This window comes from Hyalella azteca, unplaced genomic scaffold, assembly GCF_000764305.2.
Source record: "Hyalella azteca isolate HAZT.00-mixed unplaced genomic scaffold, Hazt_2.0.2 contig1071, whole genome shotgun sequence".
In the NCBI taxonomy this organism is placed as follows: Eukaryota; Metazoa; Arthropoda; class Malacostraca; order Amphipoda; family Hyalellidae; genus Hyalella; species Hyalella azteca.
Window position 1 is genome coordinate 72532 of NW_025931403.1, and position 15659 is coordinate 88190.

At 41.9% G+C, this 15659-nt stretch overlaps 1 protein-coding gene across 1 annotated transcript in view; it reads right to left on the minus strand.

Moving 5' to 3' along the window:
* Nucleotides 1-5210: 5210 nt before the first annotated feature.
* The window catches only part of LOC108679604, a 46174-nt gene continuing 35725 nt past the window's right edge, over nucleotides 5211-15659 (minus strand). Inside the window, exons 3-7 of the mRNA XM_018168259.2 lie at nucleotides 14275-14431; nucleotides 11076-11265; nucleotides 10724-10841; nucleotides 9388-9623; nucleotides 5211-8441 (exon numbers count right to left, since the gene is read on the minus strand). Coding sequence (XP_018023748.2) covers nucleotides 6399-8441; nucleotides 9388-9623; nucleotides 10724-10841; nucleotides 11076-11265; nucleotides 14275-14431 — 2744 coding nt within the window. The 3' untranslated portion in view covers nucleotides 5211-6398. The remainder of the gene's footprint in view (nucleotides 8442-9387; nucleotides 9624-10723; nucleotides 10842-11075; nucleotides 11266-14274; nucleotides 14432-15659) is intronic.

A 15659-nucleotide genomic window follows, 5' to 3' on the forward strand; every position in this document is an offset into this window, starting at 1 on the left:
GTATACGCTAGAGTCATGAGAGCAGGGCGCACTTGGTATACGCTAGAGTCATGAGAGCAGGGCGCACTTGGTATACGCCAGCGTCATGAGAGCAGGGCGCACTTGGTATACGCTAGAGTCATGAGAGCAGGGCGCACTTGGTATATGTTCGGAGTCGTGTTTTTCTACGCCAGGAACGAGTTATCATCAAGTTTCTCTCGAAAATTTCAGTAGCTGTTCACAGGCCAGTTAACCATCGTTCGACACAGTTTACAGTTGCTTTAACCTTGTTTTTGATTCAAAAATGTTTCTCTCTCAGTTGCCTTCATTATTTTTTAATACAATCATGGACCTATTTTCAATATGTTTTCGCTAAACATCAATTTACTTTTCAATCAGAAATAAATTTTAAACTTTGCACCCTTATATATAAATATTCTCAGCACCGGCACGATTTATCATTAGCAAAGGAAAATATTTCACAATATTAGAATTTGTGACAGAATATGAAGTCTGCGGCCCGAGTTGTGGCGTCAGGAGGAGGCTGCGAGGTCCAGTGCTCACGATGCTGCCAGCGTCTCCGTCTGTCGGGTTAATTGTAACAAACGAGGCTCCCGAGACCCGTGATTTGTGGTCGTCCTATGGCCCCATTGTCGGGAATGTCGTCAAAAAGCGCGACGTGATATGAGCCTTAAATGAATAACTGACAGCAGCTCCACTCAACTCCACGGCTCTTGATGCTCTCGGCATCACGAGCCGAGAGCATGATTGTCTGATTTGCATGGGAACACACCGAGCTTTGTTTAAACGGTAACATAGGACATCGAATTTTATCCATATAGCAGTGTGGCCGGGTATACATCAAACATTGTCCACACGATAGCATCATCTAGGTAACACATCGAGCTTTGGCCACACGTCAGCAGAGGACACATCGAAATTTATCCACATAGCAGTGCGGTATACATCAAGCATTGTCCACACGACAGCAGGCAACACTTATGAGCTTTGTCCACACGGCAACAGGCAACACATATGAGCTTTGTCCACACGGCAGCAGGCAACACATTGAGCTTTGTCCACACGGCAACAGGCAACACATATGAGCTTTGTCCACACGGCAGCAGGCAACACATTGAGCTTTGTCCACACGGCAGCAGGCAACACATTGAGCTTTGTCCACACGGCAGCAGGCAACACATTGAGCTTTGTCCACACGGCAGCAGGCAACACATTGAGCTTTGTCCACACGGCAGCAGGCAACACATTGAGCTTTGTCCACACGGCAGCAGGCAACACATTGAGCTTTGTCCACACGGCAGCAGGCAACACATATGAGCTTTGTCCACACGGCAGCAGGTAACACATATGAGCTTTGTCCACACGGCAGCAGGTAACACATATGAGCTTTGTCCACACGGCAGCAAGTAACACATATGAGCTTTGTCCACACGGCAGCAAGTAACACATATGAGCTTTGTCCACACGGCAGCAAGTAACACATATGAGCTTTGTCCACACGGCAGCAAGTAACACATATGAGCTTTGTCCACACGGCAGCAGGTAACACATTGAGCTTTTTATGAATCGATTTTGGAATCATGAAATTTATCATTCCAGTTTCATCACCGAATAGTGGGAGGTGGAATAGAGTGACTTATTGCATGGTGCTGTTTTGCGCATCATTATAGAGGGTATTAGTGCTCTAATATGCATCATTTGGAACAATATTGGTTCTGTTCCGGTCATCATTTTGGAACAATAGGCAAACGGTACTGTGTTACGCATCACTTTAGCACAATGTCTGAATGATGCTGTCACACGCAGCATTTTAAACAATATGCATATATGGCTGCTTTATGGCTCATATATGAACGTTATACGAATAACATAGTTGCATGCTTCAATTTAGAACAGTATCCCAATAGTGCTGTTATAAGCGTTATTTGAGAAGTGTCCTTTTATAATACATTATTTGTAGGCAATGTTGTTTCTTTTTTTGTTGGGAGGATAAAAACGAGATAAATAGGAAACGACTTTATTATATATATACAGTTTGGCAGTAAAACGTACTAAGGAGTACATCTGAAATAAGACTGAGAATATTTCATGTTTTAAGTATAATGCTCGCTTATGAAGTCCGGCGAAGAAATTCTCTATAAAGCTTGAGCAAAGATCTTCGATGAGAGAAGCCTTGTAAAGCGAGACTCAAAACCACGGCCGAGCACACAGCAATGAAGTTTGAGTCAGGAAATTATATCAATTCCTCCTATTAATTATCGCCAATGCCACTTGCCCTTGACTGTTATGCCAATTCTTTTCGACACTCCACTACCAATTAGCTGTCGTGAATTAAGAGAGGACAAATGCAATTGTATTTGTATTTTAGGATTAACAACATAAAAGGAGTCGTGCAACACTACATAAAAAAGCACGTTGTAGAAATTCCGCCACAAAAAGCTTTGTTAGCAATAAATTCCTGGTAGCATTAAATTTGTAGAAATTCACCAAATTATAAATTTACTATTCAAAGTACTTTATGAATTTCTAAATATTACTTGAGGGATTTTCTTATCTCCACGAGAGGAAAACTTGATTTGTTAAGGACAAATTTTCACAGACAATAAAGTGTTATCATGATCCGTCTTCTGGAACTATTATTAAATTTGAGCGGTTAATTTCAATCAAAACTTCGATTATTGAAATGAAAAGAGAGGAATTATTATTGAAATTATTGAAAGAAAATTGGGGTAATCGATTCATTAATGGAAAAAAATTTGCCAAACGTCCTGATTATTGCAACTTGACTCGTTTTTTTTCCAGACAATTCATTAATTACCCACAAACAAAGGAAGAACATTTCGTATTATAAGCTTAGCGAATATTCGTTCAATTTAACTCTCTTTGTTCTCCATTAATTGGTTCGTCTATAGTCCATTACGCGTCGAAGATGAAGTTATGAATTACGATCATTCACAGAGCTTAGCCTCCCGTTAAATGTTTTTATTCCTAAGACCACGCAATGTTTCCTTGATTACCGTGATTTACTGCGAAATTTTTGCAGCATAACAAGCAGAAATTGGCAGAGGAAGCGACTTGTAATTAAATTAGGCAGAGCAAAATCTTCCAAGTGATTAATGTGACGTTCTATCTTAAGGAGTTCCGACTAATTGCTGAATATTTGAAAATATGAAGGCTTCAATAAGGGTTTCGATATTACTAATTAAATCGGATGAGGAAAAACCAATGCTACACTCATGGTCTCATTAATGTGCTCGTAGGTTGGGGGTATAATTGGAGTCTTGCTATTTACACGGGAGCTGAACATAGTAAATGTGATAGCGATTGATCGGTGCAGTTAAATATGAACGAGCGAACTATCTGAACTAATCTACTGACAGCTCTTCTGGAATATTCACGAAAATAAGTTCTTATTGTCTTATAGTGGTAAACTTTACGGCTATTATGTATCAATTCTAAAATACTCTGAAGTAAAGTCTTTAATACCTCACAAGTCACTTGTACAAGAAATAATATGCATGATAGCGATGCGAATTTAGACGTGAGCAGCGATGCGACAGTGTATAGCTGGTCCACCATCGTCCAACACGAGACATCGCTTGTCAGGCGAAGCCAAACAAGATCATATATACTCCCTACACCAAATATTCATACGTTACAAAAATTCCACGATTCACTTCTACTGGGTTGCATCGTTTTAGACACCTCACTACACTCAAAAACAGCGGTACAACGCAAATTTCTTTTCACGATTGCAAATCAAAGTAAATTATTTCCTATAGCACTGTTCAGAATTTATCTCAAGATGATATTTAGTTTACTCAGTTCGTCAAACTCGACATTCTCGCATGAAATATTGCAGCAGCAGTGACACAGAAGACCAACACCGCACCACTACAGGCGACCGAAGTGAGACAGCGCAACCTCATACAAGGCGCTCGTTGTATCGTGGATACCAGCTGATGAAAACTGGTCAACGTCATGATGACGTCGAGTAAATCAATGCAGTTCATTTTAATTCAAAATCCCAATTGGATTGAATAAAAAAATAATATATATGTCAAGTGATGGTAAAAATATTAAAAAAATGTACCATTTTTATGAGGAGTTGTCTAAAATGATGCTATGATTTAAAACTTTTCATTTTAATACATGCTACCAAGAAAACGTTATTAACAACAAAGGTACTTAACAACTTTCACACACATCACTCAGAACTGAATGTTCGATTCTTATTCCGAAATTTTCCGACGATTCAAGCGCAAAGATAAAATCTACTTTGACAAAAAACTAGCAATTAGAATACTGAGACAATTCTTGGCAAGTACATATAACACGCTACTCGATTAGATGATCGCAAGCTCTGTTGTGAAAAAAGTTTGCAGGTAGAGAACCTCAACCTCGTCGCTCTGTGAGGCTCGCGTCACGGCTGTAGACTAATGCAGTTAAAATTGCCTTACAGATTTGTACAAACTATTTTCGGCTGGTCCTTTGTTTTATACCAACATTATGCGATACAATACTCGTTTCCCTTTAGCTCATAAAGAAAGTTTCACTGAACAAGTGAGTGGAATATTATCAAAGCCATTTAGGATACCATAAGACCACTGATCAGTCCTCGCTTTTGTTCAACGTGAAGCGCGACGTTTAACATCGCCTGGCCCCGCAAACACTACATTGTTCGTGCGACTAAATTGTTTTTGTTTTGCAGCCTCTAGCCCGCAAGCTACTTTTTGGCCCAAAGTTCACTGGGCCAAAGTCCACGAGTGGCCCACGAGATGTCCGGCTTTAAGTTATCGCCTTAACATTACGTACGTTTCTATGTCACCTAAATTAAATATTACATTATAATAATTATTATAGAATTTCAATAAAATCTGGGTAACAACGTTTAAAATCACGTAAGCAAGTGAAATAAATCGAGATTATCCTGCAAAGGGCTCGAGCGCTCGAGTGTGCTCGAAGTGGATGACGCGATGGGAAAACTACGAGTAGGACGTTCTTAGCAACGCTCACGGTGATCCTATGTTGAATATCAAGCGTAACTTTGCAACGCTCACGGTTCTGCGACAGCTAAACATGTTCTGATATCCTATCAAGTTTGGCTTAAAATTGCAATGTAGATGGAATAAAATATTTCCACAATACAGTTCCTTCGTTAGTAATTGCTAGTTTTTCCAGATATTTTTCAGGATAATAAATTGCATTACTCAACATAAATAACAAAGTCTCTTCACGCACACTATCAGTTGATAATAATTATTTGGTACAATATGTGCAAACATTTTAATATCTACAGATAAATTAGACTCGATAAGCAAGATAAATTTAAGCTTATAATAATAACAATTTCAAACGACATACGGCTGATCGAAACGAAGTCTCTACAGGCGTCTCTCTATGAACACGACACACGCAGGTCTGGTCACTAGTTAAAGCCACTGTATTTACATGCCTAACAGTTTATCTATTCATCAGCTACTATGCGTGAGTACGGAACAACGCACGCAGTTCCCGAACAACAACATCGTACGATTTGCATTCGATTGCTAGGGTCTGCAATATCGTAGAGAAATGATAAAAGTCAACGGATTATCTTGCAGTGACAAGGAGTTCGCATCAGACCCTGCCATGGTGGAAAACTGATCGCTCAGATGCACCATTGTATTCGTACGAGGGGCGCGTCGTGCTGGCGCTTTGGCCCGGCAACTGAAAATCTCTTCTTTTAATTTGGAGGCTTCAGCTGCACGCAGGCGATACCTAAAGCTCCGGGGCTATGCAATAACGACTGACTTGAAGCCTTTATCGTTGCACAAAAAATTATATTTACTCACATTTCCATTAGATTACTTTTATATTGAGCACCTCTGCCATTTTGGCTGTTGAAAGCACTCGAGAGATTTTTCTATCACAGGTGCAAAGCAAACGTACTTGGTCTTTGAAATTGTACATCGAGGCCATTTATAATTTTATAGCGAAGCAAATAAGAGTACATATTTAATTTAAGAGTGACTTCACATTTTCTTTTTTAGGATATACCCTGCAATTTGGAGACACCTAATGTTTTAAACGGTTTACCCAACAGTGGATGCCATTCAATGGATTGCACGCACTTAATATGCGACGCTAGAAGCAACATTCTTCCCATTTTACCGAGCCTGAATAACGCAATCATCGTATTTGTTAGCTCTCTTTGTTCTCGCATCCTATACATTAAAGTTCGAAACAACTTCCTATATTTGCGTTTGTTCGAAACTAATTTGCATCATCACGGTATTACTAGAATAAAGCACGGCTATTCAGAGCACCGTAAACACGACTCAACCGTCCACATGTCGTGAGGGCCCCCGGCGTGGAGGGCCACGACGCGCACGAGTCTCCGCTACAATCTTGCCGCCTCATAAGGTCGTCACGTAGTCCATCTCGCTGTAGTCCAGGCTGTACGTGGAGCTCACGTGACCGTCGCGCTCTGCAGCGTCTTTGTCCGAGGAGAAGAGCGACTCGGAGGCGGTGGGAAGTGTGGGGATTGTAGGACTTCGAGTTTTCTTTTTACCCGCAGAACGCAGCCGAATCCCACCGTAAATAATGACGCCAAAGAGCAACAAAACACTCACGGTCGACCCCACGCCTATGTAGGCCCACGGCACTGACTGGAAAAAGCAGTGTGCAATGAGCTCGTCATGACCTGACGGGCAATGGTGGATGCCATCGCACCACAATTCCTCGCTGATACAAACACCGAGCTCGGGGCACTCTTGCCGGCATCCCATCACGATGCCCTCTGAAGCCCAGTCGTACTGCCGGGCGGGCGATACCTGCAGCCACGACAAAGTGTGCGGACCAATTTGCGGGTATAAATTTTTCTGATCCCGCGATGTAACTTCAAGCACCAGTTTGTCCGTGGACTGTTCTTCAAGAGCTCCTGAGCCTCGCCAAGCGAAGCTAAAGAGCTCCACGACGTTCTTACTGTACGGGTCAGGGCACAAGACTCCGACTGGCCTCAAGCGTCCAACTTTGAATATCAAGAGTCTTGTGGTGCTCGTACAGTTCCTGTCGAGATGATCATAGCCACGAATCCTGAAATAAATGGACTTGCGAGAGTCAGAAGTTTGCAGAAGCCAAGGATAATTGTTGCAAGGTCTCTCGTCGCTTATGTTCAAGTGATGAAAGACAATCTCTCCGCTGGTACCTTGGAAGCGCTGTTCTCTCTTGCATGACATTTTCTTGATGAACTCGTACTGAGCCTCGAACATGAAGTCATAAAAGTCGTGCGTGTCATCCATGTTACTTACATCAAACTTGAGACGAAGTTCTCGCGAGCGAGACTCGTACCTTATAGGCAAAACTTTATCATCGCAGGTGCATAGTCGAGGAACTTCAATGTCGTTCCATGGATATTCAGAAACGATGAGCGACGCGAAGCGTCTGCCGTGAGTTTCGCAGTCATAGCTACCCGTAAAATTATTGATTGTCGTATAGCAGTAGCGAGAAGCCGTTCTGAATTTAGTGATGGTTATTCTGACGACTTCATCAGCAGCAGCGAGGAGTCGGTACTGGCACTTGAGATGCGTGTGGCCCCAGCGGCCGTACAACACCGAAGTCAAGGGAGCGAAGAAGCGGCCAGTGCGGTGGGAGTAGCCGTCACTAATGGCCTCTTGGTCACACTTTGAGTCGTTGCTGGGTCTGTATCCAGGCCGTGTGTTGACAAATTCATACCGCAGCACAAAGTCCATGCCGAGCGCCGCCGTGGATTCGTTGTAGAACTGCACCACGGTCATCTTGGACCCATTGGCGATGTAGCTTTCATTGCGCGTGCAAGATTTAACGCCAGAAGCGAGGCCCTGGCGAGAGTAGCGGTACTCGCGAGCACACATTGGAGGAGGGCGAGTGGTGCAGTGGTCGGCGAGCTTCGTGATTTTCTGGGGGGCGTTGTAAGGGAGTCTCGTGTCGTACAGATTGCCTTCGTAAATAAACAGCGGGTTGATGCACTCTGTCAAATTGACGGTGTAATGCCCCAATTTCGGCAATATTTCATACTTGCGGAAGTGTATCCAAATAACTTCATGTGGTTCACCATGGAATAAATAAACACACGTGGAGTTCCGAGGCTGGCTGTTGATGACCGATGTAACATCGCCTGTTCTATTGTTCGAACTGAATATATGGAAGACGCATTGTCTATTCCTGGCGAAGCGCTGCGAGTCCATGTCGAGGTAATTGACCTTCACATCCAATTCAAAACCCATCTTACGAGGCATAAAACTCTCAGACGTGGGCTCGTCAAACCGAGACGTAGTGAACACGACGAGCATCTCAGACCCCGTGGACGTGACCAGCGGCATCTCTCCTGAGCCGCACACTTTCAGCAGCAGCGGCGCGTCCGTTGAGTTCCCGTCATAGATCATCAAAAAATCGTGAACGAGATCGCACGAGTTCCAGATCTGTAGCAAGAAAAAAACATACATGTTAACGCGATTATATCATACTCATGAATGCAAGAAAAAGAGTTCATTAGTTCAGGAGTGCAGGGCCAGCTACAAAGGAATTTTTTCCAATCAGGCATTTCGACAGGTTTAAAGGCTGTATTTTTAATGAGGCCATTTTTTAGGTAGCGTAAGAGGTCACAAAACAACGATGCGTGTTTAATTATTAAATACGACATAAACTTCGGTAATTACACTAAATATTACGAATTCTAAAAGAGGAAATTCGCTTGATAGAGGATAAAAATGTCCATAAGGAATGCTCAGTCTTCAATATTTTGGGCAGTTGTGCCCATATAAAGCACCTGGATATAATCTGACAGCCAAAATTACCTCACAAATGAATTTCAGGAAGCATCAAAAGTCTTAATACAATGTCGTCATGATACATTTTTTCTTGCCTGAACTGAAATTTTTCTTCCCGAACAAACTGAAGATAGTTAAAACCAGATACTCTGAGGCCTATTTTCACTAGGAACGAAAGTTTTCGCGAGCATCATTTACACAATAATCACTGAAGAATGTAAAAAACGTATACCGTAGTGGTGCGGAATTCTTTATTCATTAAGGCAACAACATTTCATACATTTCATCATCATTTTTTACAACAAGAAAATTGACTTTTAAAATTTCGTATCCAAATTTTCTTTGCAAAATCTCTCACTAGAAATCATCCTTTTATGAAACGAATTAAGTAACCCGCAAAGAATTTAAAAAATTCAGTTAAACCAGTTGCGAGAATATGTTGCAATGAAAATACTAATGATTCATAATAAATTAAAGCAGAAAAATCACATAGGGATAAAGAGAATAATAATAAAATTCCGAAAAAATTTCGTAAGAAAATTCAGAAAATCGCATAGAAAAGTGAAGAAAACTAAATGAATAAAAAAGTTCTACAGACCTGCAGCCCCTGAGGGAAGATGCCCTGGCTGGGCAGGGCTGATCTATCTTTGACGTTGAACTTGAGTCTGTTCTTCTGTACGACGGAGATGAGAGGTCTGGAGTATGGCACGTAGCGCGTCTGGCGCAGGATGTAGTGGCACGTGATATGGCGAGGGTACATGCCAGGATAGTTGGGGCTCTGCACGGCACAGCGGTGCTCGTCGCAGTTCGTGAAGAACCGGTCACACAGCGAGCCTGGTCGGTGAAACGTCAACGAGAAAATATAAGGCCAGATTACAAGACCCTAACGTATGATTCATTACAGAAAAATCAGACATGGTTGCGATACACGACGCTGTGGCACCGCACAGAAGAACCTCGCAGAGCGCAACTTTTACTAGGAAGAGATTCAGTTTATCTCGGCACTTGCTGGCGCTCACTTTGAGCCTCTGCAATTTTTCCCGCCTGAATGCTGTGCTCTGGGTAGCGGAAGAGACTGCGCTCGAGCCAGCTTTGACTTGGCAACATTTCGAAATAAGTCTACGGGGCGCGCCAAGAATCGTTCCAAATTCTTAGCCATTGGATTTTGGCACTTCCTGCAGCTTCAACTTGGCTTATTTCTAGACTTTATTGTTGTGCGACCTATGCTCCAAATTGGACGTTTGTCGCGACTAAAGTTTTCCTCAGAGACAGCTATAAAGATCTATTTGGAAATCGCGTCGCACAACTGAGATGGTCTAAGTGAAATACGGGCCAGAATGAGATAGATATTCTGCCTACCTTTGCGTCCAAATGTTACACGTCAAATCTGAACTCGCAATAACTTGCGAATAGTTCGCTTACAAGCCATGAATTTAAAGATGGCTTCATATACATATACTTGCTTCCGGCACAAAATACTGGCTTCTATATTTGTATCAGAAAATTATGCAACGATAATGTAGCATACAAATTAAAGTTTTCATTTTGTGTCTTTCCAGAATGTGTGTCTGCACTTCTTGAACAAACATGCCATTAGTTCAGACAGCCAACAACACAATATCTCATGACGCAGCACTCAAATCACCTCCTGAAAACTTAACATCACACATTCTTTCGTAAGCATCCCACACTCACGTACATGTAAACCCCATAACACTACAATTCTCACAACCAAATACAGTACTAGGTATGTCCTATAGGTTTTGTTGTTCAAGTGTCTCACTGGGCCATTTGATTCATCAGTCACTGACACGCATCGCTAAAACTGAGTAAAAATGCACCACTGATTCCTCGCCACAACACCACATTCACTACCCTAAACTCATCACCGACCATTTTCCCTCCCTTTTAATAACACCTCAGCAGTGACTCACCGGGCGCGAGTTCCCCCCTGTTTTTGGACGCGGGGTGCCTGCCGTACCGCAGCACGGCTTGCTCCAGTCGCAGCGTCTTGTAGCTTAACCGAAACTTGAACGGCGCTTGGAACAAATTCTGCCACGGAAAAGAAATACAGACGACACAGTTACGCGAATTCATTTATTCATATACGATATGATAAGAATGAAATGAAGGTTGTTATTTCAACGTTTACCTAACATGATATGTTTTTTGCCATTATGTCCTGGCGCTTTAGACATGTGCTCAAGGTAGGGCTATTTGGGAAGTATTTTACAATCAAGTTTTATGAAAAATGGCAAAGTGATTATTTTAGATTTGAAAAAATACCTCGAAGTGAATATAGTCCATAGGAATGAACTGCTTGAGCGTGAGAGTGACGGTGCTGGTCTCGCTGTAGTAGATGTTAAAGCCCTTGCCGTCCCCGCACCAGTAGCCGTCGCTGTAGGGGCGGTCGCGCTCACTGATCTGCATCCAGCCCTGGGGACACCCGCTGTTGTAGCTGAAGAAGTCGCCCAGGCTGCCGAAAAAGACAACGCAACTTAGCTCCTCTGCTTTATGCTCCGTTAATGTGTGTCTGTCACATTAATATATTAGTGCATCATGATTCTCATTTATTACATGTTGTTGGTTTTAATCTGCTAGGCTATTTTGGAGCATCTCGTAATATTCAATCATTAGATTAATCAACTTTTAATCTTCACACTCAGTGCACACTCGCAAATTGAGGGGGAAAATACATTTTTTGATACGTTGGTCCTATTCAAATTACGCGATATCCTAATGACGTACGATGGTTAGACGAGTATAAAGCCACACCGGGCGTGAGGATCTGACCATTGAAGTGTTGGCATCCAGCAAACGGCACTCGATGAGCACACGGGTAGACGCGCGCGGATTTGAGATCAAGCATTCGACCGCACAAGTGATTTCGGTCTACATATAGCTGCTGGCAATCTCATGTTATATAGCTGCTGGCAATCTCATGTTAGCCGCCACAGCTGGCATTGTAATGATGTAACGAATCTTGACGATATGAAAGCTATTGGTATTAAAAGAAAGCGATAAGAAATTTATATATGAGAGTAATTTATCAGTTTGTGGGAGTAAGGAAAAGGACAAATTTATAGTGTGTTCTTTATTATGATGCTATGCCAAGTCTACGAGACACTGATTAAAGTGGATGGAATTGCACTCGTGAGTTCACACAATCAATTATCGGTGAATGTGGAAGAATTGATGCGATTTCCATAGACAAACGTATTAATTGCAAAAAATACAGTGCATAGGCCAATGGTACGTGTTCCTAATGAAAAAATCTAGATATAAACAGTTTTTATTACTTTTGTAAGAAATAACCGAGGTCGAGGATGTGCGTGATTCTGTTGTCCGTTAATAGGTTGAGTGCAATTTAACTAATGCGCCGTTGCACCGAACACAGCTAGAGATCACATGGGCGGATGATAGTATTCCACTAGCCGGATGTAACGTAAGAGGCTTCAACTACACTGTCAACAAAGATGCGACGTGGTTATGACAGCGTAATATTTTTACACTCCAGTGTAAAAAAATTCATCGAATAGCAATAATATTCTAGACTATTCTCTTAAGGTTTTGGTTTCATTGGTAATATTTACAGTCGCTCCACAGCCACTCTTCCATGCAGCAAGTTCTCAGTGCATTACGACTTTAGAACTCGAGAGGTGAGTATATAATCCAGAGACATGTACTACTGTAAGGGACTGTTCTAGAACTGAGGCTTGCAAACTGCACTCACCTGCCAACGCTCAAAAGGAAAGCCGTGGAATAATCAAATCAAAGATCAACGTTTCAGGAAGCCAAGTAAGGGAAGGTAGAAGCAAAATTCGAAAGTCGGATCTTATTTAAGGGCATCTTCAAAGAAGGACACGCGATTAACACATTAGACCAAGAAAATACCGATTTGCACTTCACCAGTTGGTGCTCCTATGGCGAAGTATATCAATTCGTATGAGATTAATATCGATTGATTACGAAGAAATTGATTCTCTTGAAATTTTTGAATAAATTCTTACAAATGAAAAGAAAATATCGTAAAAGTTCTATGATGCGCATTGATGAGACGTTCTTCCACTCCTCAATTGACCTCGGGAATTTCAAAGCGTCTGCCCCGTTGGTTCGGCAAAAGCTTTGAGAACTTAAACGCGATAATTAGCAGCCAAAGCGTAGCACTTGTAAACTTAAATTCGATCGAGCTTCAAAGGAAGCGCCAGTGAGTGCCGCAGATAAAAGTGCCACTTCAAGTTTCCTTATTTGAGTGAAGGGGAAGAAACAGAAAGTGTCAACAAGACATTGGACGCTCTTACGGCGAGCTAAAGTTCTAATGTAAATACGTCCAGATTCTTCAGAGCTGAGATGAAAAGTTCGGCGACAAATACAAAAGTCATTGAAAAGAATCGTTGCGATATAAATCGCCTAACTTCTCTTCCTAACTGGATTGTTTGAAGTAGATTTTTGCGGTTATAGTGGCACAAGTTTAGTTTATATGGAGACAAAATCGTTCTTAACAGAGTTTGCTGACATAGTCATTACTTAAAAATGAAACAAGGGCGTAGCAAAACTGATTTTTCAAGAAAAGTTCTCAAGTGAGAGGCGACCAAGTTACGAGAGACACAAGAGAACGACATCTGCTCAGCAGTTGCGGTGTCACGGCAATGAAGACTATAATAAACAATAATATCACTCATTCAAGTAACGAGGGTACAAATATTGAATGACCATTGAAATGGTTTTGACATAAGGTACGCAATTAACGTGGAAGCAGCTCATTTGTAGGAGCCGCGTCATCTTGCACAGTTGCAATTCATAGTGCGACGGAATGTTCATGGTCAGACAAATGGCGTAATGAATTAATAGAAGGCACACAAAACTGTCGTGGATGTCAGGACACCGTCTCGATTGAAGTCCCCTAATTTGCTCGGCTTGGTCAAGTCAAAGCTTCACGAGGGCACGCGTTTGTTGCCAGGATTATACGTGTTCTCGGGGCGCTGGGCTGGCGGGAGCGCAGCTTTAATGGACGGCGACAAGCCCGGGAATCACAACAGCGCTGCCGCCTTGCATCAACTCAATGCAGTTTGAATTATTCTCTTGCGCCCATGTTTGAATCTTACTTGTGGGTACTACGGATGTGGGTAAATAAATCATGTCGTTTTATGGGCCATACGTCTTGATTAGATTAGTAGACGATTTGTTAAGTCAGCAATTAAATTTATCGCATATACCCGAGCATGACATTATTTCTGAGACAGTAATACTTCTAAAAGTGACGTGTGATTATTAATGTTGTGCGATCATGGTTGTGTGCATGAGACAGATAAGGCAGCAATATTGCTGGCTGAGCGCTGGTAAACTATAAGAGCGAACAAGAAGATTGCAGCATGAACCTGGTAGCCGACCACGCCTCGCCTTATGCAATAATTACCTGAACTCCTGTATGGTGAGCTGCACGAGATCGCTGTAGTCTCTCCTACGCAGACCTCACAATAATCACCTGAACTCCTGTATGGTGAGCTGCACGAGGTCGCCGTATGTCTCGCCCCCCGCGATGAAGGTGAGGTGGCACGTGAAGGTTGTAAGCAAGTCAGGCGGCTTCTTGACGGACACTTCATAGCTCTTGCCCACGTCGCCGTAGAAGGTGCGGTTGCAGGCTGGGGGCAGCAACAGGCAACGCCATTACTCGACCACGCTTAGCAAACTTATGAGTTTCGTCAAATGAATTATGAATGATTTTAAAGTTAATGCATTAATTATTTTCTCTGACCGAAAACGACTACGTTCAACAAACTTATGGCTTCCGTCAAATGGATTATGAATGATTTTTAACTCAACGCATAACTTTCTTTTCTCTGACAGAAGATTATTTAATTTCAAATAAAGCGAACACGAAAATTTAACAATCAAAATTGAAGTTACTGGTCAATTCATGCCTTAACGTGTGCATGTTTTTCAAGATCCATCCTCAGAAACCTTGGGAAGCCCGTAATACGAAGCGTTCTCTATCCAAAGCTTGAGTTATTGATCGATTCTCCAGTGAATAAGCGCAATAATTACAAGAATTGGCGACAAGTCAAAAATAGCCTTCCTTTGTCATCATCACCAACACTATATACTATACCCACAAGATCAAGCTCACTAGGACTCTCATTTTGGTCGCTTAAATAAAGACACCATCCAGAACGCCTAATACAGCCGTCGCTCGAACGTTGTTAGCTTGTGTTGTTGTCCCGCGCACTCCTAGCGTGAAGTATAGTAGCCTTACTAACCACACAGAGCAATCAAGTTATTCATTAAATGTATGCTAAATTTACAGATTTTATCGAATCGCAACAAATGCTAAAATAGTTCGCGCAAGCTAGGAATAAATGAATAATAAGCTATTTTCTAGTTGTTTTTTCTTTCTGCCAGTCTAAATAGAGATTTACTAGACAATAAAATTGCTCACTTGAAAAAATAGCTTACCGGTACGAAAATTTAGAGATTGCGTGATGAGAGTAGCAACAAGTTACGAATACCGCATCATGTACTATTGGATGCTAGCGTACGTATAGTATAGAAATACTCTCACGACAATTTAAATGTTGTTGACATCACGGTCAGAGATTGGATTGAATTGTTTGGCCTTCTTCTCTCGAATTACTGATGAAGGGTTTATATTAATATTAGATTAAACAAAATTATGGCTTCAAAATTTCAAATTATTTCATCATCCGAAAGCTGAATCGGAGTAAAAATGATCCCTTTTTGTAAACAAGGGATGTAAACAATAATTTAATTCTCCATAAACATCAACTTGACGTCTGACTTTTTAGCGCATTTTCTCATTTATGGAAAAAATGGCGCTATTGTGCTCTTCATGTCCGTCCGTCCACCCGTGAC